Source organism: Colossoma macropomum, unplaced genomic scaffold (assembly GCF_904425465.1).
Source record: "Colossoma macropomum unplaced genomic scaffold, Colossoma_macropomum, whole genome shotgun sequence".
NCBI classification, from domain to species: domain Eukaryota; kingdom Metazoa; phylum Chordata; class Actinopteri; order Characiformes; family Serrasalmidae; genus Colossoma; species Colossoma macropomum.
Genome location: NW_023494800.1, coordinates 8,609,716 through 8,632,984, shown reverse-complemented (window position 1 = coordinate 8,632,984; position 23,269 = coordinate 8,609,716). Strand labels below are relative to the sequence as shown.

The 23,269-nt window shown below is 37.8% G+C and overlaps 1 protein-coding gene across 2 annotated transcripts; it reads right to left on the bottom strand.

Moving 5' to 3' along the window:
* Nucleotides 1–468: 468 nt before the first annotated feature.
* On the bottom strand, nucleotides 469–23,037 carry stom (stomatin). 2 transcript variants are annotated; one of them, XM_036587938.1, is made up of 8 exons: nucleotides 22,906–23,037; nucleotides 20,676–20,708; nucleotides 17,962–18,071; nucleotides 15,850–15,922; nucleotides 9,297–9,379; nucleotides 8,299–8,502; nucleotides 5,637–5,771; nucleotides 469–3,280 (listed from the first exon to the last, which is right to left on the bottom strand). In XM_036587938.1, the coding sequence occupies exons 1-8, from the start codon at nucleotides 22,940–22,942 to the stop codon at nucleotides 3,092–3,094; spliced, it is 864 nt and encodes a 287-aa protein (XP_036443831.1). In that variant the 5' UTR covers nucleotides 22,943–23,037; the 3' UTR covers nucleotides 469–3,091. The 2 variants fall into 2 exon arrangements, with proteins under 2 accessions (XP_036443831.1, XP_036443832.1); XM_036587939.1 differs by lacking the exon at nucleotides 20,676–20,708.
* Between the last annotated feature and the right edge of the window lie 232 nt (nucleotides 23,038–23,269).

Here is a 23,269-nt window from a genome sequence, read left to right as displayed (position 1 = left end):
AGAGATGCTATTTTGGGATTGATAAAGGCCAGATCCACCCAGACAAATGAGCACACACACACACACACACACAGAATGTGTCATGAGATTATGACCTGTATTCAGCAGTCATTATCACACCTGAGGAATCTGATCTAGGATCGGCCCTCGTGCTCAGGACTATACTTCTCATCCTTATACACTGATGTACGATCAGGTTTGCCACTTGTTTGTATATTAGAAAGAGCAATGTGTTGGTAAGGGGAGCTGATTCTGGATCAGCCTACAAGAGGAACAGCCACTAAGATCAGTACACTGTGATAAAGTGACACTTTCGCTGCTTCTGCTGTATAAACTCTAATAAGCACACAGACACATGAGACCACCAAACCTTATCTTCGTTAGAATTAACAAAATACTCCCTGAACACTGTTAAGAAATGTCCCCTGTGTTTAAAGGTCGGTTTGCATTGAAGGAAACACAGACTTTCAGGTAAACAATTTAGATGTATTTACATTTTCAGGATTACAGACAGATGAAAATACACTTTTCATTAGCATGAGAGAAATAAAAAACATCAGTAAAACATTCAGACAATATTCCAATCTGGTGTGAATACAAATACAGGAATATGAAGAAAGTTATGTAATACCTGAAGTTTGAAAAGAAAGACCAAGCCTGAATCTTCTCTACCCTGCTTGCTACCTTCACACATACACTGCCATTCAAAGGTCTGGAATCATTTTCAATAATAGAAATCAAATTTGGTGGCAAATAGGTGTGTATGCACAACTTCATAGCTTTCAAATAATTAGCAGGACATAAAGAATTAAGGAATTTTATGCATGCAGAGTGATGAATGGAGTCGAAAAAGATTCTAAAATGACTGAGAAAGCAGTATAACATCAAGAATGAAGTTATAATAAAATTAATATCAAGAATTTATCTAATTTGACATGTAAATAGGTTAGTATACCTTATTATTTAAGAACTTTTCTCTTTAGAGAATTCCTAAAATAATGAATAAAACTCTAAAAATATTATTTGGCGAATAGTTAGTAAATATTTATTCACAAATTTTGTTATTGCACATAAAATAACAAAAGTTCTTAATATGGCAAGCAGTCCCAAACTTTATATATATATATATATATATATATAAAATCAACAATTCAACATATTCATACACAGATACAGATGTGGCCTGCTAGAGTTTCCTTCTATAACGACTGAAGGTAAAGTCTGCATTTGCAAGGACAAAAAAAAAAAATTTAGGGTAGTTTCAGTTATTTTATAGTAGTTAGATGGCAGTGTGAAATGATTATGGCATTACTGACTGATTAAAAGACAAATCGCTGGAATACACAAATGCACAAAACATGCATACGATGTGGCTATTCCTTCCTCCCTCACTAGCATTAATTCTAAACGTACACTCTGATAAGTGATGCATATCTTTGGTGATCTATGAACTGAATCTAAGAAAACATCATCAACCACTGAAAGCAGCATAGAAACTAAAATAAAATAAAAACTCTGCAGTAACAGCCTTCCGTTCTCTTTGTAATACTGCATTTACTGCTTAATAACTGTTTAACCTAAACATGGATAATGTTTATAACTACAAATGTAACAAACAATTTTTAAAAAGTTCAGATAAAAACATATGGCTTAATAAATTATATGATTAAATTCATATTAATAATAGATTAAGAAATCTAAAAAAAGCCTGAATAAGCAAAAGAGCAAAACTTGCATTTTACGGTGTGTAGACTGATTATGGCTTAAGGCTTTGTAAGGACAGATATGGTCAATAGAAGAGCTCTTTCAGAGAGAACAATAGGCACGCAGATACATTGTCAGTGGTGATGCAACGCTAGACCATTCCTGGAAAAACAAGATTACACGGCTATTCAGTTTCCATTTTATGTTGTTCGTATCTCACTGACAAAAGCACAAGGGGGCATACACGCACAACAAGCACATATACACGCAAGAGGAATAAACACACGCGAAAACCCAAAAGGTCATCAGGAGCTCTTTCACATCACCAGTTCAGAAATCCTAATAATCCTAAATCTCAGCAGCAAATGGCACTGCCCTATACACTCCTGAAGGGTTTGTGGCCTGAATATGTAGTTCTAGGGAAAAAATTGCTTGTTATAGAACCATTACATTATTAGAGGAAGTTTAAAAAGGTTATTTACAATTACACATTTCATTTAGCCACTGAAATCATCTACAGGGAACCAAAAACACTTCTTAATAAAAACGCCAGTTCTTTGAGCAACGACCAAGAAGAACCACTTTATGTTTGCTTGAAAAGGAGATTTGTGTGTGTGAAGAACCTTTCAAAGATTTAAAGGACCTTCACATAATGCAAAGGTTCTACACCAGCCTATAGCTTCTCTAAAGAACCATCCTTTAAAAGAAGAAGTGGTTCTTCTATGGCAGTGGTCAGCACCCCTGGTCCTGCAACCCATATTTTCCTGTGGAGTCTAGCTCTAATCGCCATCTGCCACCTCTGCTCCAGCTAATTAACGTCTTCAGAAGTCCCTGACTGGGTGGATCATATGTGGGTGCGGGGGCCATGTTAGATACAGGGTGGAACTAAACTCATCAGTGATCACCAACCTCCCTCTTGGAGATCTACTTTCCTGCAGAGTTTAGTTCCATGCTGCTGTATCTAACATGCTGCCCCTCTTTTCCCTGACACCAATGCACCAGATCCAGCCAATCAGGGACTTCGGAAGAAGTTAATTTTTGGAGCAGGTTTAGCCGATTGTGGTTGGAGCACCACTACACAGAAAGGTTGATCTCCAGGACAGGGGTTGGTGTCTACTTCTCATCAGGAAAGATCTTCAGGAGGAGAGCTGACGACCACTGTTGCTAACTGTGAAGCAGATTAATAGGATTTCCATTAAAGACCACTGCACTACAGCCAGAGTATGATTGTGTGTGTGTGTTTGTGTATGAATGCATGTCAGATATTTTAGGAGCACAGTAAATGCATCTGCATGTGTTGCATAAGAGCGGACTTAAGTCCTCTGGGTGTCCATGCACATTCTTATATTACTGTGTGTTATTATGTTTGTGTGTGTAAAATGGGAGCTCAGCGTTTGAGGAAGCTCTGCATCATGTCGATAGGCAGGGGGAAGATGATGGTGGAGTTCTTCTCAGCGGCGATGGTGTTGAGGGTCTGCAGATAGCGCAGCTGCAGAGCAGACGGAGACTCGGCTATCACCAGAGAGGCTTCCTTCAGCGCACGAGATGCATTCATCTCACCCTCAGCAGCAATCACCTACAGACAGACATACAGATAGACAGGCAGGTCTGTTAGCCCTGTCAAATGGAGCGTCTTGCCAACGATCCTTTCTGAGAATTTGCCGATGGCTACTTTAACTCTGCTTCACGCATGCATGCCCACGTTCGCCACAGTGGAACATATCGGCATGTAGAGCCTTCTAAGGGCTACCGTGTTTTCTATCGCTGTATAAGAGATCCATTAGGCTTCCTTTATTGTTGGAAGCACTGTGACCACTTTTCAGAGTGAGGGTGTAAGCTCACTCAGAACAGTAGCAAACTGATTTGTTTAATCAGAGTAAGAATAAAACGACTGATATGTGCCTTATATTTTGTTAGATTACCTTCTTTACAAATCAAATAAATACAACAATAGTATTGAGTAATTATAAAGGTAATTACAATTATCTTGACAGAGAGCAAATGAAATGGCAGAAATAGACACATTTTTGTGTTGCCTTTAAAGAACTAACCGCTTAAGGGCCAGGCTTATTATTTACTTATTATTTAGTAACTATGGGTGTAAATCTTAGATCTCATAATGCATCTTCTCAGATTTCACCACAATTAATTATAATCAATTATATTTATTGTTATATAATATTATTTCTATGACATTAATATGATGCGAATTATTATTTTTAAAATTATACTGAATACACAACAGTGTCTGTAGGAACTATTCACACAGTTTATATACATCTGATAAATTTATAGCCAAATCATATATATTCACATATATATTAATAGAAGTGTAGGCCTATAAGAACATGTTCAAGTGCTAATAGTCCCTTAAAACAATTCTAAACAAAGTAACACTAATCAAATACAAACCTATACAATAGTACAGGCTAGATCTGCTTTTTATTATGGCAGATGCTATTTTAGATGCTACTTACATGAAGTGCAAACATTTTGCTATGTACACAGTAAATAGCACAATTTTTATATTTACACTCAGTGTTCAAAGTCATGCTGTTTAGACTTACATAATCAGATGCTATTGTATATATTTCTCAATATTGATTCAGCAGTATTAGACTGTAGTTCATCAATAAAATTATTCTGCTTTTCTTCCAAGTTGTACTTGAGGCCACTCTTACCAACCACTCTATTTTCTCTTTCTCTCCATCTCGAAGTTACTGTCCCTGTTTGATTTGTTACTGCTCTTGCTTACATCTTCACTTGCTTATATCTGTATATGCGCATTTTAAAAAATCACTTTTGTCCATATGACTACTAAAAGTCCATTTTTATTTTAAGTTATTTTGAATTTAAGTTGATCTGAAAAGTCAATAATTTCTTTTTAATTTAAGACAATAATAATGGCCAGCACATAATTATTTAGAAACATGAGAAGAACACTCGAGATGCTCTCTTGAATTGAACCAAATTATAATGCCATGACAAACCTGAAATTATATAAAATAGTGTGAAGAAGTTTTGCCCAGATGTTTTAATAATTTATTTATGTAATACCTCTGCATATTGAATGGAAAATTGCACTCACTTCTGTTCTGGTTAATATTAAATCACTTTACTCTCTTATTACTCTCTAATCTCTGCCTTGACACAGCTTCTCCCAATGCTGCCTTGTTTTTTTTCACAAAAGGTATGGCAAAAATACGTGTTTTGTGCTATAGTAACATGATTTCATGCCAGATAGCCAGGCTGTGTGGTTAATAATCTTTTCACTACGTCTTATCAAGCCTTGAAGAACGCAATAGAAATTTGACTGCTTAAGTCTTCAATCGTCCAGAACAGGAGCTGTCCCTACTGTCCTCATAATCAATAAAACATTAAAGAGAAAGCACTATGTGATAATGTGTTTTATTAAAGTGAGTGTGCATGGGACTCCCAGCCGGTCATAAGTTAGGTTAAAGGAAACATCTGGACCATCTAAAGGTCCCTGAGAATGAGTTTGAGAACCAGGGCTTTCATAAATATTATTTCAATCGATTATAATTGGTAACATTCCAAGACGTCAGAGAGAGGCAAATTTTCAGCACTTGTTTATGGTGCGGTTGGTTGCTAATGAAGAGCTTGAAGGAGAACATGGTTTATTTACCGCATGATGCAAATATTTAGGCTTTTAAAGTAAACTTTATTTCTGTAATGAAAGGATTAAGCAATAAATTCATGTCCATACTAATTTGTATAGAATATAGTTTGATGTTTGACAGCAAAATCAATACAGTCAGTCAGTTTGAAATATAAATATAATATATAACAATAATTTAGCTCTGTAGCTTTGGATAGTCTGATGCATTTGAACACAAAAAGTCTCTAAAAATGTTAAAACCAAACCACACCATGTGTATCTGTATGAGTAGGTATATGTATGAGTAGCTCACCTTAGCTCTGGCCTCTCTGGCTGCCTCGGCTTCAGCAGCCATGGCTCTCTGGAGCTGCATTGGCAGTTTAACATCTTTAATTTCCACCCGCTCCACCTTAATGCCCCAGTCATCAGTCGCGTCGTCCAAAGTGCTCTGGAAAGGAGAAAAGAGGGTGTTTAGCTTGCTTTACTTTTTTTTGTCTCCTCAAGAATGAAAAGCAGGACTGACACTTTAAATAATAATAATAATAATAATAATAATAATAATAATAATAATAATAATAACAACAACAACAACAACAACAACAACAACAACAACAAGCTCTGATAATACTAATAGAAACATAAATAAGGAGTGCTGAAAGTACAAAATACTTATCTCTCCTTATTTAAAATTGGTCTTTATTTCATTACAGTTGACATTTCATTGCTGTTATTGTTGTCTTTAAAAATATGGCGAGCAGGTTTTTCTTGCAGTCAGCTGAGTCAGATCAGTGTTTTAATGTCAAACAACCCTGACACTGCGGTTTTTACACAGGCAAACCATGAGTCTTCACAGCTATGAGAGTTACGGGCTGGCAGAGCCCCATTGTGGTGAAGTTCTTGTCTAAATTGCACTCAGTGTCATTATGAAAGACTCCATTGGTTATCAAGGTATCACAAGCAGCAATGATAGTGAAAGTGAAGGGGTTTCCTAAAGTTCTCAGGGCCAACATTATTGACCAACACTTGAATGGGACACACTACAGAGCCCTCGCAAAGACCTTAGAAATCCCTAATATGCAAGTGCAAAGTTCATGGAATCACAACTAATCATCCCTGGACCATGCAAGCCTTCACAACACATGAACATGAATCCCATCCCATCACACATGATTACACATTATTAAAGGAAACATAGATGGAGTGATGTACCAGGACATATTAGAGGGGAGAAGATCTTGGTAACAGCCCCAAACATGCAGCCACATTAATTCTCACACGCTTCTAAAAACTTGAAGATGCTTGCCTGGTCTAGCCAATGTCCTGAAATGAATATTAGTAAAAATTTATGAAAGATTGCGAGTACATCGAGTAAGATGGCTTGCCAAAAGGAACTGTGACCAAAATTTCACCACAGTGCTTCAGAAAGCTAATTTCTTCTTACTGGCAGACATTTAGAAGCTGTAATTGCCAACAATGGCTTTGCAACAATGTACTGATGTTATTCATTTGTAGTGTCTGAATGCTTATTTCAAAAAATGAATTTTTAATCTATATAACAGGGGTATTTAACTAAAATTCAATAAGGTCCAGTTAGAGAAAATATCCTCAAGCAAAGGTCCGGAACATCATAATGTCTAACTTGCATTATGATTCAGTGCCATATACTGTATAATGAAGCAGCATAGTAGGTATATCAACATCTTATATAGTCAACAACTGAATGTCAAATCAAATAAAATACAATTCAGTCATATTTCATCACAACATTTTTATTTTTAGAGCACACCATGTAAAATAACTTTCCTCTGACTCACTTTCTTCTCCGACTGCTGTTTCTCGCTTCGTCCCTCCCCTGTGTGTGCGTCACTCACTCGAGTCTCAGTGCTCAACGTAATGCACAGATCTGATTGGCCGAGTAGCATCACGTGTGATATTTACAACGCATGCGATCGGTCTGTGAGGTTCCCGGGCCGCTAAAGGTATCGTAAAGGCTAGAAATCATACGCCGATTAAAACAGGACCACTCCGTCGAAATTAATTAATTCTTCACAGTTTATCCGTTATAGGTCCAGGTCCGCATAGGACAGCATCTGGGTCTGGACTCGGACCGCGGTCCGCCTATTAGTGACCTCTGCTATATAAGCACATCTTTGTTTGTGTTCATAAACACTTCTTTTTTGTTCATATTATTAAGTGCAAAGTAAAAATATAGTGTGCAAATTTAAAGTGGATATATTCACTGGAAGCACAGTTGTATGCAAAAGTTTAGGCATCCCTGGCCAAATGACATTTTGTTGATTAAGTGAAAATAAGTTAACACATCATCTACGGAGAACACAGTGCTGCATATTTCAATGCATAATTACTGTTTATTTGCAAAATGTAACATATTGGAAATAAATAAAACATAAGACATGGCCTGCACAAAAGTTATGTCACATTATAAATGTTTTATTTTTTCCCCAATATGTTAAAATATGTAGAAAATTAAATTGTGCAGTAACATTAGCAGAAAACGATCATATTTAAGTGTGTTCTCTGTACAAGATGTGTTATTTTCACTTAAAAAAAATCAATATGACCATAGTGTTCAAACTTTTGCATAAGGCTGTATATTAAATAATAAAAACAGAAATGTCTGAATACTTGTTTCCCTTCACTGTATAAAGGATAGCTTATGCCCAGCAGGCAGTTCACTTTGACCTCTATAACACTGTGCTAACATCAGGGCCTGAAGCTCAGTCACTTTGCTTTTCATTATGTCCTGTCGCTTTTCCCTGCTGATCCAACTAATCACTTAATTAAGAAGCACTTGAAGAGTTGCTGTGAGCAAGGAAAGCACTAAAATATACATGGCAGGTTCTCCAAGACCGGGGTTGGGAACCATTGCTATGGTAGAAAATGGACACAATAAATTGTAAATTGTGTTTCAGCATGTGTGTTTATGCTTCTCTCTATGGGTGAGTGCATCGCACCTGCATGCTATGGGCGATCTCCTCGCGGTCAGACAGGATCTCAGCCAGGTTTTTTGTGCCCAGCACATTCCTCAGGGTGGTCTGAGCCAGCAGGCGGGTGGCAGCATCAGCATTGGTGATGTTGGCAACAGCCAGGGTGGCGTTCTGCACCCGATAATACACCACACCATCCACGCTTACTGTCACAGAGTCTTTCGTCAGGACCTGAGGACAGAAGACTTTTACATTAGCACCAAAATCACATGGAGAAAATTCTGCTGATATCACTAAGCATAGCTTAAAGCAGCAGTCTCCAACCCTGGTCCAGGAGAGCTACCTTCCCACAGAGCCTAGTTCCAACCACAGTTTGCCACGCCTGCTCCAGCTACTCAGTCTCTTCCCAAATCACTGGTTGACTGGATCAGATGTATCAGAGTTAAGTAAGGGGCGGGGCAGCTTACTGGATACAGGCTGGAACTAAACTCTGCAAGAAAGTTGGGGACCACCGACTTAAAGGGTCCACATTTAATTCTATTTTATATCTTTCCTGAAGTCAATGTATGATGTTTGTGAGGGTTTATGTATCTAAAATAGTTAATAATTAAGTTTTCCATTGCACTGTATTGTGCCTCATTCAAAAAGCTGTCCAGGCTCTACTTCACCATAAATGAGTGGGGCTAAACTGCAGTAGACTGAATAGGTGGATATGTAAATGCATTGAAACATCATAAAAACAATTTCAAAAAAGGAGTAAATGGTACATTGTGATACTTTAGCAGTGTTTTTGTACTGCATCAAATCCTTTTATTAAGAAAAAAACCTAGGAAACTTATTTTTGCATGGCATTGCCCTTTAAGTACTTTCTTTCCACTGACTGCTCTTTACTCCTGTACTGTATATTTCACATGGTTTGCAGCTAGTTACGCTCTTGTAAGATAAAGCCACAAGGTGATGTGAAGTGTCTTGAGTGTTGGTCAATGTGCAAAACTGTGTGTGTGCTTTTCATATGTATATCTCACCTCCTGGGGCGGGATGTCGAAGGTGATGGTGCGCATGTCCACATTAATGAAGCTGTCAGTGCAGGGCAGTATAAAGAAAAGACCTGCACAGTAATCATACCACACCACACACAAGCACACAAACACAAGAAACAGAAAAAGACAGAGAGACCCCATTAATCATCTTAATAAATAAAGGTATTTGGAGAGACGCTTGAATGAATGACGCTTGGTCATTTGGCACAAAAGTTCTTTCAAACAACACCTGCCGCAAAAAACCAAGTGGAGTTAAGTGCAGGGTTGTGGGCGAAGGCTCATCCTGTGCACTGTTTACTCACTGTGTACATTCCCCCCTTAACCACAGACAAAACTTTCACTTTCAAGATTATTTTAGAAAATTACTTGAGGCGACTTGCGTGGTGATTGCTATGCTCTTTCAGAATATCCAATTCAGTGGAATTATACTTATAGCTCTAGGCATATTATTTAGTTGTTAATCTTAAAGGGACTGTCAACTCAACTGCAAACATTAAAAATATCCCAGTGATATTAAAAGTGTGATGGTTGTTAATCAACATTCGATAGAATTTAAAGCTAGAAAACTCAATTTTGCCAGAACAGAACTATGTGGATATTTCAGGCTGAGTCTCAATGCTGACTGTCTTTTGTAGCTTTAGTTTTCTGACAGAAGTTGGGCTTCTACGGAGCCCCGCTTGTGACATCCTGTATATATAAAAAATAATGCGTGGCCACGACTTCCTAAGGCGTGGGAACAAGATCCTAACATGTGGCAACAACGTAGTAAGGCATGGGAACGAGATCCTAATGTGTGGCCGCAATTTAGTAAGCTATGATCTTGTTCACACGCCTTACTAAGTTGTGGCAGAGACATCATTAACAAGTTTGGCGATCAATATTAAAAGATCCTATAGTTACAAATTAGTACTAACTATAATGAAAATAATATGTAAGTTGCTTGTGGTTGTGAGTGAGGAAATGAAGTGTGGGCCTAAGTACTAAGCATTATTGTACACATACTAACTAGCCACTGTGGTCCACTTAAGCAGAGTCGTGTCATCTAAAGCCTCCATCAGAAAGCTTTTTAAATAACCACAGCCTGCTAATCTACAGTCAAAAGACCCATTCACACTCTCAATGGAAAATGGGGACGAAATCATAGTACAGGAGGAGAGAATGGAAAACATGTTACGAAATTATTGGTTAATATATTTTCCCTCTCCCTGATGCACAGTAACATGATCAAATATCAAAAGTTATCAAGGTCAATTTAATTTCAGGGGTTAAAAAATTTATTTTAGTTTAGTAGTATTTCAAGAAAAAAATATCAGATCTGTATCTGCCCAAACCAAAGGTTTTAATATTGGTATTGGAACAGAAAAACTATTGTGTCATCTCTAATACGTCTGTTCAGCATGCTGTCAGTTAGTAAGAGCTAATTCTGTAGCTCTAATCCCAGAACTGATGACTAGGGCTTTCCTCAGAAGCAGCTCCACTCCCTCTCACAGAGCAATGTCTGAGACCAGATTTAGCAATAATGCGAATAAAACCCCTGTCTTCACTGTTCTGGCTTTGCTTTGATAATAACAGAACGGTACAATACTAGAGTGCTTTCCTACAAGGCGCTGAGATTTACAAACGTATGAATTAAACATTTTCCTTTTCATTTCTGCTTGGACAAAACAGTTCAGTCCACTGAGAGCTGCTTATGCAGGTAGTAAATCTTATGCTAGCTCTCGGAGGATGATGTACACACTCCGTCAGTCAGAGCTGTTCACTCCACTGAAGTCTCCCAAGATTTAAAAAAGTACACACGACTGTAAACTGCAGGCTACGAACGTCTGTTCTCATTCAAACTGCATCTCCTAAACCCATACTCCTGAATAAAGAATCAAAAGCTTGGCATGTTATTGCTTGCCAAAGTAAAGCTTGGTAGGATGTGACATGCAAGGCAAGCAGGTTGGTTCAAACCTGTGCTGGCTCCGAAGAGTCCTCTTTTTGGTGTGTACGACGTATTTTTTCCCAAAGTTTCAAAAGGAAACTGGGAAGTCGGCCAAACAGCAGATAAGATCTATTATTTTGCTGTAACACAGCTTTGCCTAGCCTACTGTGGTGCACTTGAGAAACTGGTGAAAAATTCCACCCATTTCCACCCTTTAGGGAGGGGCGTTTTGTTAAAAGAGGTCAAGCAAAAGCCAAATTCTCATAATCAACAATGGGAACATCCTTGCACATACAAGTATGGTTTACCGAATAAGGCAAGCGAAGGGCTCAAAGGGGAATGATGAACATCAGACAAAAGCTCCTCACTGGCTAGTGAGGCATCACTGGCGTTCAGGGCATCAGTGACAACAATGTAGACTAGTTCTAATGTTAGCCACTTCCTTCAACACTGTAATCCTGACAGAAATTCCCGGGAATGCAAGGTCACATTCCAAAACACAAGGTCTATAGCCTGCCTGCACAGATCTCTAGAGCATGAGTGTGTATTATGGCAAAGCTAAGGATGATAGTACTGTATCTGATTCAGTAAAACCCTTAAGAGTAACCAATTCGAGACTTTGGCTAAATGGACAGCACAAAGATCATAAACTGCAAAATACCACATCAGACAAGATTACAGTGGTCTTGTGACTCGATTTGGAAGCAGGAAGTAAAGAGTAAATAACAGAGTTGTAGCACAGCATAGTATTATGTTAAGTGTTAACATGCTGTAACTGTGAGTAAAGTCAACATAGCTGTTAAAAAAAAGACTGAAAAAAGTTTCTCTGACTCAAACACAGACAAGCTGGGCAGAACAGTTTTGTTAAAACTGTGTGGGTGGGATAATCCAGTCTTGTGACTGTTGAGGATACACATGTGTGACCCAAGATTAGGATGTTTATTTTACATTTAAAAAGGGGGAATTTTGCCAAAATACATTGGCCATTTACTGGACATTGTAAAGTTCTTTATATGACATATTTATACATAAATATTGTTTTCTCACAACAGCAAAATTAAACTACACATTTGGGTTTCCTGGGGCATCAAAGCCTACACTCTTAAAAAAGATGGTTCTTTAGGGGTTCTTTAGTAAAGAAAAGAACAATCAAAGACCTCTGCATGATTAAAGGGTTCTTTGAATCATGAAAGTGTTCATCAGATTGATGGAGAATTTGTTGCATATGGTTCTATATAGAACCTTTTTGAAAAGGTTCTATATAGCACCCAAAAGAGTTTTTCTATTCTAACAGGCTTGAAATCGTAACAACAGAAGAACCCTTGTTGGTCTATATAGAACCATTTTCTTTACTAATGAACCCTTAAAGAACCATCTTTTATTTTTAAGTGTAGCTCTTTTTTTCTCTGTTCTGTTTTTGGTAATTTTGATGTCATTTCACCTCAGAAGGTGACACGTGTTGGAATAAGTCTTTATAAATGTCTACACAAGTTTGCCATACACTGTAAGAAATAAAGGTTCTGTGCTGGTACATTTTTCATTCATCAAGGTACAAAGAATGTAATTGTTCCCTCAACAATGTACCTTAAATTAGTTTTTCCTGGTGAAAAGTACATATTAAAACAGAACAATAAAATAAAAGCCTGCAGACGAGACGGGGTTTGTGGAGTCAATACAACTTAGAAAACATAATTTCAATGGATTATGGTACAATTATGTTCCCTGACTAAAGGTACTGAGATGTACTCTTGAGGGTACCACCCCAGCGACAAGAGGGGTACTGCCCCAGTGACAATTTCAAAGCTTTTTTTCCTGAGAGTGCAGGTAAGGGTCCTGTAGCCTTATGAAAGCTGCCCTTGTTATGGTATTCTGCATGCTTAGTATATGTGACTGATTGATTGATTGATTGATTGATTGATTCTTTTATTGCCACATAACATGTTGGTGGTAAGTGCTTCCAATGCAAGATGCAATTTGACTCAAAACAGGCTGTCTTAGTTGTTAATATAAGCCCATCTTGTATGCAAACCTATCATACGGCATTGACCTGACCATGACCAAGCGAGTGGACACCATCTGAGATCCGTGCTGTACAACTGTTCCTCATAATATGTCACAGTTCCTTAGCAACAGAGCCAAAGATCATAAAGCTTGCCATTAGTTAGACTGCCTGGTCCATTAAGTGAATTAGCTGGCTGCAGTCAAAGACAGACAGGCTGCTGAAGACTGTGACTAATCCCATGCCGCAGTCTTCAGCAGCCTGTGGCAAATATATGATCACTCAGTAGCTATACAATAAAATCATGAAAGGCCATTGCAGAGAAATGACCAATAATAACAATTTGTGTTTGATGCAGACAGCCTTTTACTGTCATGGAAGTCAAACTTTGAATAAAATGTAATTACCACCACTGTTTCACAGATGTATCTCCTCTAAAAGCACACTTTCTGGAATAGCTCTCAGTTAATTCCAGCATCTTTGCAAATGTTGTATGCTGTGTTTTTTGAGCTTACCCAAGCAGGACCGCTGCCCAACTTCTGCTATTGTTCCTTATATCTATCAGATCTGATCTCTGCTGGCAGTACAAAATTTTGCCTCTGCAAAGAGAGGCACTGAATGTAGGCCAGCGGAAATGGAAAAACAGGCGCATTGTTTATTCTCTGCACCACACAGCTATTTTGGCAGACCACTGTGATGCAGCAGCAAACAAGTGTTTCTCATGTAAGCAGACCCTGTGGTGTAGCACCTTGCCAAGGATTTTATAAATAAATAGGTTGAGAAACAAGATGTATCTGACCACAAAAGGCTAACAGGAGCATGTGGGCGATTACTGCTCATGCTATAGAATGAAACTTCCCCAATACTGCCTTAAACACATGATAAATCTTTCACAGCCAAGCCTCTCTCACTGTCTGAAGGTAGGGGTTGTAGCTCACTTGTAACTGTCTAGACCTTGTCAAACAATCTGAAAAGACCAAGTAATTTGGACTAGAATCTGTTAAAGACCAGGCCTCAAAGAGGAATCAACATTACTGGGTCTTGTTCTCGCACTCATTTGGACTCAGTCTTGGTCTTGGTCTCGGCCTCCTTTAGAAACTCAGTCTTATCTAGTCACAGTCTTGCACTTGTCTTGGACTAGATAAAGGCGGACTTGACTACAGCCATACCACGTTGATCAGAAATTCACTGCTAAATGCTGCTCCTTAGTTCACTGTTTTTGAGTTTTCAGTTTTTTATTTTATGATTCTTTATGCTTTGAGACAAATGAGCCTATCAGCACCTATCATTATCCAAAGATCATGTGGGTACTCAAAACAAATGATGCTTTAAATTTACATGCTTCAAATGAGTCAACTGAGTCATGTAAATTCAAAGTACTATTTCAAATCCAATACATTTTTAAATTTGTCAGTCAATGCATTGAAAAACAAAAACACTATGCAGCATCAAAGGAACGCCATTTTCAGACTTGGTGTGCAGGTTGTCATAGATGTAGTGCATGTCTCATTAAAATCTGTCTCATGCATTTAGGAATTTTTACTCTCATAAATTAAGCAGTTAAGTCAATTAAGTTGCATGCAAAAGTTTGAACATCCCGTGGGGCTGTTTTTGGTTCTATCTCACATCAACCCGTATTTAAAGGACCAGGGGACAGAAAACTGTTAGAAGTGCTAGAGAATTAAAGGGGAACCCCACCAATGTTTCAAAAATTCCACATAATTAAATGATTAAGATGTAAACACAGTAATTAAGAGTGGTTTGGTGTGAAATGATCTGTTTTAGAGAAACTTAAAGAGTGAGAATTGTACACAGTGGTGGTGATAGGAACCAGACATCCACATGTAAAAGCTCCTTTACAGAATGTTTTTATATGTAGTGGTTTGATATACACTACCTTATGTCTGACACGTTGTTTTATGATAACGTTTTGGTGTAAAATGTATTTTAATCCATTTATTTTTAATGCATTCATGATGGAGGAACATTTGCAGGGTGTTTTGAGGTAAAACAGTAAAAAATTGTTTTTTTCAGATTTATGACTATTTTACCATCATCAACATTACATATGAAAACTCAGAAGACATGTTGGTTCACTGGTGGTTTGGATAGTAAATAAAATGACTGTATTTGTGTTGTAGACATTGAGCCCTATCACCACCACTGTAAAGAAATTGGTAAGTTTCTCTACAATGAACCATTTCACGTCAAACCACTCTGAATGACTCTGTACATCTCAAGGACTGAATTATTCAGACATTTTGGAAAATGAGTTAGTTTAGTTTAGCTACATGTTACAACTGAGTGAATTATATGATTAGGCTATAAAAAAGATGTTGTAAATAAAACTAATACCACATTGAGAATACTACCTGAATATTACCTAATAGAAATACAGATACTGAGAGAGAGGTACAGAGAGAGCTGAGAGATGCCACATATTACGCTTTATTTTTTGCGTTAAATTCAGCAAATATACAGTAATCATGCATTAAAATGTGCAGAAGCGTGTTCTCTGTAGAGGACAAAACATGTAATTTGACCAGGTGCGCCCAAACTTTTGCACACGACTGTATGTAGCTTTGAGGGCGACAAAATTAAGAGGGCTCTCTTACCTGGTCCTTTGGCTCCTCCTCGCAAAATACGGCCCAGACGAAAGATTATAGCCCGCTCGTACTCCTTCACTATCTATAGGAACAACAGAGAGAGTTCAGCTCTCAACGATATCTTACTTATAGGCTTACAGTTGCAGACTAACAATCATTAACAATCGCCTTTCTAAAAAAAACTTGAAGAACGACAAAAAACGACCCTGGCTCCACATTCATTTTCCAGTGTATGAGCAGATGAGAAGTACTTTACTGCATGAAGGAGGAAATTACACTCTTGATACAATTCCCCATTAGACTAGAGATGAGTTCCCAACCCGGTCCTCAGGGCCCCCCAGCCTGTCCACATTTTTGCTCCAACCCGGCTTGTAATCCATAGTAAAAAGTGGAAAATGAGGCGGCCCTAAGGACCGGGCTGGGAGTCCCTGGACTAGAGGCAGCCGGTGTCTTACAGTGCAAGCAAGTGGGTTCTCACAACTGTAACAGAGAACCTCTGATCTAACACAACTGCTGGAGATTACATAAAGATTAATAATTATCTGATAAGTGTGTGAAAGTAGGAAAACACTAACATGTGTGGTTCATGGAGTGACCATGACTGAGACTGAAAGCCACAAATGCACGCAATAGACAACATCAATCTATCTTCCGTTCAACCCATATTCATTCTGAAATCAAAAATCAGATAACGAAAATCATTTATTTCTTTTTTTCATTTTAGTCCCTCAAAACCAAAATGGATTATTTAATGTAAAACATTATTCAAACCCTGAATACCCAGCATTTTTTAATTTTTCAATTAGATGATCGTTAAAACGTTAAATGATAAAATGGCATCCGCCCTAATTTCTGCCAATCTGTATCAACGGGTGAACAGAAATACTCGGCCATGAGCATCTGCAGGTTTAGCAAAGACCAGAGTTGAAGAAGAGGACAAGTACATAATAAGCTCTTAAAATAGCAGTGGCCAGATCGATTAATCAATTTATTAAGCAATCAAGCAATTTATTGAGCCCACAATCTCACTGTGTTTAACAGACACACACCAGGACAGATTAGACAACAGCAGCTAAAAAGAGTAAGTAGATTGTCTGGACCACTACAAGTATTCCCAATAATTCACCTCAAATACAGTAGCATTAGGCTATTAATATCATGGTAATCTTTATTTATAATGATAATAATAATAATAATAGTAATAATAATAATTTCACTGATGAACCGAAATGAAAAAAAAAAATCCAATTTTTGATTTGAAAATGGATATGAACGGAAGACACAAGGATTCATATTCTACATTTTCTACACCCCTTCCACTTTCCTTTGATACGATGCATCCAGAGGCCAAGCTTTGATAACTGAGAGTGGCTTCCATAAAAGATGGCAAATGAAAGACGCTCAAGTGGCAAATCGGCAATGGTGTATCAGTTTCAATACGGTATCAAAAATGAAAAAACGAAGAACCTTGCCATAGAAATGCTCCAAAATGAAAATCTCTTTGCACAAACGTACATTAAAAGTAAGAGTAATAATATCCTAATGGGTATATACATTCACTGAGCAAATGCATTAATATTTTGTTGCCCTGGTCTAATACTCTACTAATAAACCACCTTGGAAAATCTCTTTAGTCTGCAGTTAGGGTTTATCTTCTTATGGGGGAAATTACACCCTTGACATAATTTTCCATTAGACTAGCGGTTGCCAGGCAGCTTATGGAAGTGTGTCTTAGCTAACCGAAGGACGATTATTAAAGTGCACTATCACAGCGTGAACAAGGCTGTATGTATGCATCAGTGGATATCTGTCTCAGTCCTAGTGCCATCAGTACAAGAACACCATCAGTGAGGTTACAGGCTTTTACTGCTGTTGTAAAAATACCTTGTCTCTCTGAAATGGTAACTTTATAAGAAAAGGAAAAAACTTTCTTCACGTTTAATGTGCATTACAATAATAACCTACTATTCCAAGTAATTCTGGACCATTTCCAGTGATATTGCCAGCAATATTTTGAAGCTGCAGCAATGGCTCTGATTACCAATAATCATAAACAGTCAATATTTCCTGCAGCCTTGCATTAGAAGATAAACATCTGGAATGTGAAGCAGTGCCAATTACCTTGATGCACATCCATATGGAAATGGGCAGGGTGAGGAGGGTCAGCAGGATGGAGAACAGCACCAGCAACCACCCACACATACCAATGTCACTGTCAGAGTTCTCCAGAGCTAGAAGATAATCGCAGGAGGCCAGAAAGAAGTTTGGGATTGTTAAGAGTGAATTAGTGGTGGGTGTGCATATCCTAAACTACTCAAAATGGAAACAATAACATTTGACTAGAAATGCAGAATCATACGTCTTATAGGGCTGCACAATATATTGTTTGTTAGTCGTAACCACAATGTTATTAGTCTTTGCAATACTGATATCACAGATGGCTGCAGTAGATTAGATTTTGCAGACTTATGACTGGCACCCCTCTCAGCCAATCCCAGCTGTCTCTGAATGATGCATTCTCTGACAAGCAAAGGAAAAACTGACCAAACTCCATAAAACAAACCTGCAGTGAGAACAATGGTGGCAGAAAAAAGTTAGCCTGAGCACTTGCACTAAGAAATGGTCGAAAGATGCTACTGAGGAATGTGTAATGACTGACACAACCCATCCTGATCATCTGGAAGGTGATGTTTTAATTTAATTCTGAAGCTGAAAAAATGTTTTGGATTTATGTCCAAGACCTCACTCCAAGTTCAAAGGCAAAACTATAAACTGGCACACGTACGTTGACTAATAAGGTAGCCTAAACTGGATTCCTACATTTGCAATAAAAATCACTTTAAAATTACATCCAACAATAAATAATATTACCAAACAATGTTAGTTTGGTTAGCTAATGAGTTAGCTTTTCTCAGCTTCATAAATTATTCAGATTAAACAGGACACCACTCTAATTTATGACTAAAACAATGTATAGATAAATATTAATGGATTTGTACACATGCCATTTGTTGTATTGTTTCAATTTTTCTAAAACACCTTTTGTAAAAGACAAAAGTCCTCCTCAGAAGATTTGCTCTGACTAGCTCCAGTGTTAGCTTTAGCATTAGCTCATCTGAAGGGGCAGCTTCCGTCACTAAAACCTCGTTCTTATAGACATGAAAACCTACTGCTTTAACGTTGAGGTGGTTTGATTGATGTAAACATAGTTTCCAGAATCCTTTTCTTTAAATAGGCCAACATACACTTCTTACGCATGTATGTCTACACTGAACCACCTGTAAACCAGTGTTACAGATGCTAAAGTTTGACGGATGTAAAAACAATGACTAAGCGAGGTGGGAATTTCCCTGAAGTTAGCAAATGGTCAAACGTGTCACTGGGTGCTGTGAGCATCCCTGACCAATCACAGATGCTCCAGGTGAGTTTGGATGAATCACGACATTCACATAATCCAACGAATGTAAACAATTTAGATCTGAATAAGGCGAGCCGATAACATACCATGTTGCATCAATGGTTCACACAAACCGCAATATCTACCTACAGAGATCTAAAAGTTTGAACGCCCCTGTTTTTTGGTCAAAGTAAGTTAATTTATCCTCTACAGGGAATAAACTTAATTATGTAATGTTCTGCTAATTTTACTTCACAATTTCTATTCATTTGCTGATTTGAACATATTTAGGGAGAAAAAAAAACAAAATATAAAATGTGCCATAACTAATGTGTTAAACTCATTAAAGGAATAAGAATTGTGATTAAAGTATGCAGAAAGGTGTTCTCTGTAGTGGATGTGTTCACTTATTTTCACTTAGAAAATCCACAAGACATGGAATTTGAACAGGGGTGCCTTTTGCATATGGATGGAATACATCCAAGGACTTGATTCAAAAATATTAACGGGACTGTGGAAGATGTAAAAATACTCCAAATCCTACACTCTGTACTCAATATTGCATATCTTGACACTACAAATTTTTGGGCTTGTACATCAACAAACTGTCCTTTAAAACTTATACAAAGAAATAATTAGTTTGTCCATGAATAATGTTGTTTTATACATAGCAAAACAAAGATTATTCACTCTACCTTCATGACGAACCTTTTCTATGTGGACATTATGTACATTAACATCACAGTCTCTACGCTAAAACCATTTGACAGTGTTTATAACATCACAATGCTCATGCTTACAAATCTCATGGGGTGCCGTATATATCTCGGTTAGTTGCTGAATTATTCTGTAGGCCTGTGAAGAGTTGTTCTAAACAACCCTGCGAACATTTTCGGTTAAATCGTCAGCATGTTTCAGTCCTTTGAGACTTTCAGTTCCTATTTACAGTATTTACCATACATACAACAGCAAAAAGAACCAACAGAACTGATACCTTTTGTGGGATCACCTTACAATAAACAACGTTCCCTTAATTACTGATCTTTATGGCATCAGCCTTCAAACCGTACTGACTATAATAAACCTGATTTGACTGTGCTGTTTTGGCGCCCACCACTACATAAATCAGTTTATAAATACTTCTGTTGGCCAGCATGGACATTAATACTGAATGTCAGTATCATCTCAAGGTTTTGAATTGGTCCTACTTTCAACAACAAGATGTAGTGCATGCATTAGAATCACATGCCACTGTTATTGGGCAGAATCCAAAAACAGGATCGGTAACAAATCCAATTATTAAAACAAAACTAGAAGAGCCACAACCCAAGTCCAGGCAAAACCTGCTAGCTCTCTGAAGCTCAAGAAAGAAACATGCTGCGTAAATGCTCAGAACACATCAACTTAAAAGCAAAACTTTTCCTTTTAACTGTCGTACCTTGAGTCTCAGCAACTGTAAGATGGTAGTGATCTAAAGAGAGATGCCACAGTAAAAAATGTGAGACATTTGCAAACAGTTATGCTGAGCCTTGCTGAGGCCTCTGCCAATACTAGCAACACTATAGATACTATACTATAGATATAAGAAAGTCGTGAGTAGAATTAGCCTGAAAAAGCATTCAAAATAACAGCACAACAGTGAGCATTTGGCAGAACAGGTCTGTGCTCAGCATACACATAATATAAAACAGTAGTGTCTTTAATAACATTATAAAGTTGCATTATTGAGTCTGTGCTGATATTCAGTAATAAGACATAACGCAACATTCAACACATACAGTATCATCATGGACATTTTGGAATGCCATCATTGCATTTTAGTCATTTTAGTAAGGTTTTAAGATACCCAGAGTAGCTTGTTCACAATGTCCCACTATGCAGTCACACTGCAGTTGTGTCCATTGTGAGCTTCCTTCCAGCTTGTCCAGCTGTGTTAGTGTGTTATTGGTCTGAGCATCTTCACACCTCACAGTAAAGATAGCAGTGCCACCCTTTCATATTCAATGTGCTAAGAGGGTCGACCACCCAGCTCGGGAAAAACCCTATTATGCAAAGTGCCATCAGGGTTTTTTTCAAAGATAGAAATCTCCAAACTGTATAACCACCAACACATTATTGCTTTTAAAAATACTATGTTTATCTACACATTCATTATACATGTAGTGTTTTTAAGCACAATATTATGATTCCTAATAAAGGATAAAGGTTAGATAATTATCATGATATTAATTTTATACTACCACTAGGGGTGCACAATTGGAAATGGCCAAGATCTTATGAAACGTCAAGCTCATAATGATGCAGAAAAATATGTAAAAATAATAGAAGAATGCTATTTGGTGCTATATAGAACCATTTTCAAAATGGCTCTGTACAGAACCATACAGAACATATTTTCCTTCAATCTGAAGATCCATTGCACCATAAAATGGTACACTCTTAAAAGAGATGGTTCTTCAAGGGTTCTTTAGTAAAGAAAATGGCTCTATGCAGAACCATGAACACTCAAAGAACCCTTTGCATGATTAATGGAGAATGTGCTGTAGATGGCTCTATACAGCACCTTTTTGAAAAGGGTTCTATATAACAACAAAAGGGGTTCTTATATTGTTACAAACTTGACATCATAACTACAGCAGAATGCTTTTTAGTGCTAAATAGAACCCTTTTCAAAAAGGTGCTCTATAGAACCATCTACAGCACATTCTCCATCAATCTGAAGAACGATTTAGCCATGAAATGGTACCCCCCTTTAAAAAGATGGTTCTTGAAGGGTTCTTTAGTAAAGAAAATGCTTCTATATAGAACCATGAACACTCAAAAAAAAAACCTTTGCATGATTAAACAGTTCTTTGCATCAGGAAAGCGTTCTTGAGATTGATGGAGAATGTGCTGGAGATGGTTCTACATAGCATAAAGCGTACCAAAAAGGGTTCTTCTATTGTTACAAGTTTACACAGCACATTCTCAATCAATCTGAAAAATCCTTTCATGATGCAAAAACCCTTTAATCATGCAAAGGGTTCTTTGAGTGTTCATAGTTCCATGGAAACATTTTTTTTCCTAAAGAACCCTTGAGGAACCATCTTTTAAAAGAGTATACTATATAGAATATGAGATCTGTACTATATAGAAGATCTAAATAGATCTAAATAGAAATATTCCATTTACTAAAGTACCCTTGAGGAATCATCTTTGAGTGGAGTCTATATACATAATAATAATAATAATAATAATAATAATAATTATTATTATTATTATTATTATTGCGCTTACTGTTTCTATGCTATTTCCCACTACACTTTAACCAGAAAATTTTTTTAGATTGAAATATGTAGTAAATTGCTGACTCTATTCCACATCATATGACCCGAACTGAGCAGCAGCAGCAGCTGTTCTCCGCGCGGGGCCACGCCCACATCCCCCCCTCCACAACACAAACCAGTGAGAGGAGAAAACCGCTCACTAAATCCTCCAAACACCGACAAAGAAACACGCAGTTTATGCGAAAACAGTTCAGAAGTGCAGAACTGCACAGCTGCGCGCTGCAGAGGCTTGTAAACTGGAGCTGAATAGTCGTGAGTGCAGCGGAAACAGCGCGGACCTGTTAGTACGTCTGTTTGGGTTTACCTAGCTGTAAAACTGTGACATGCGCAGTGCAGCCTCACCTGCCTGCCGATCCCGCTTCCGCTGCTCGCTCATCATTCTTTTTCACCGTCCTCCATGGCTCACTTTCCGAACTAACACTCAACACTGGCTCCTGCGGCAGGACGATCCGGGGTAGAAGGGGCGGACATGGGGGGCGGGGACCTATTTAACCTACATGTAAACAGTGTGGCCTGAGAGAAACTCGGCGGCGCCCTCTGCTGTGACGGAGTAAATACTACATAGCACTGGAATGAAAGGCGCCATGTTGACAAAAAGCTGTTATGGCAGTAGAGCAACAGTATAATCCAGTCACTGAGATGCCATGCATAGTGTTTTGATTTGAAATGGTGCTTTGTAGAGAAACTTTATGACTTTTACGTTGTT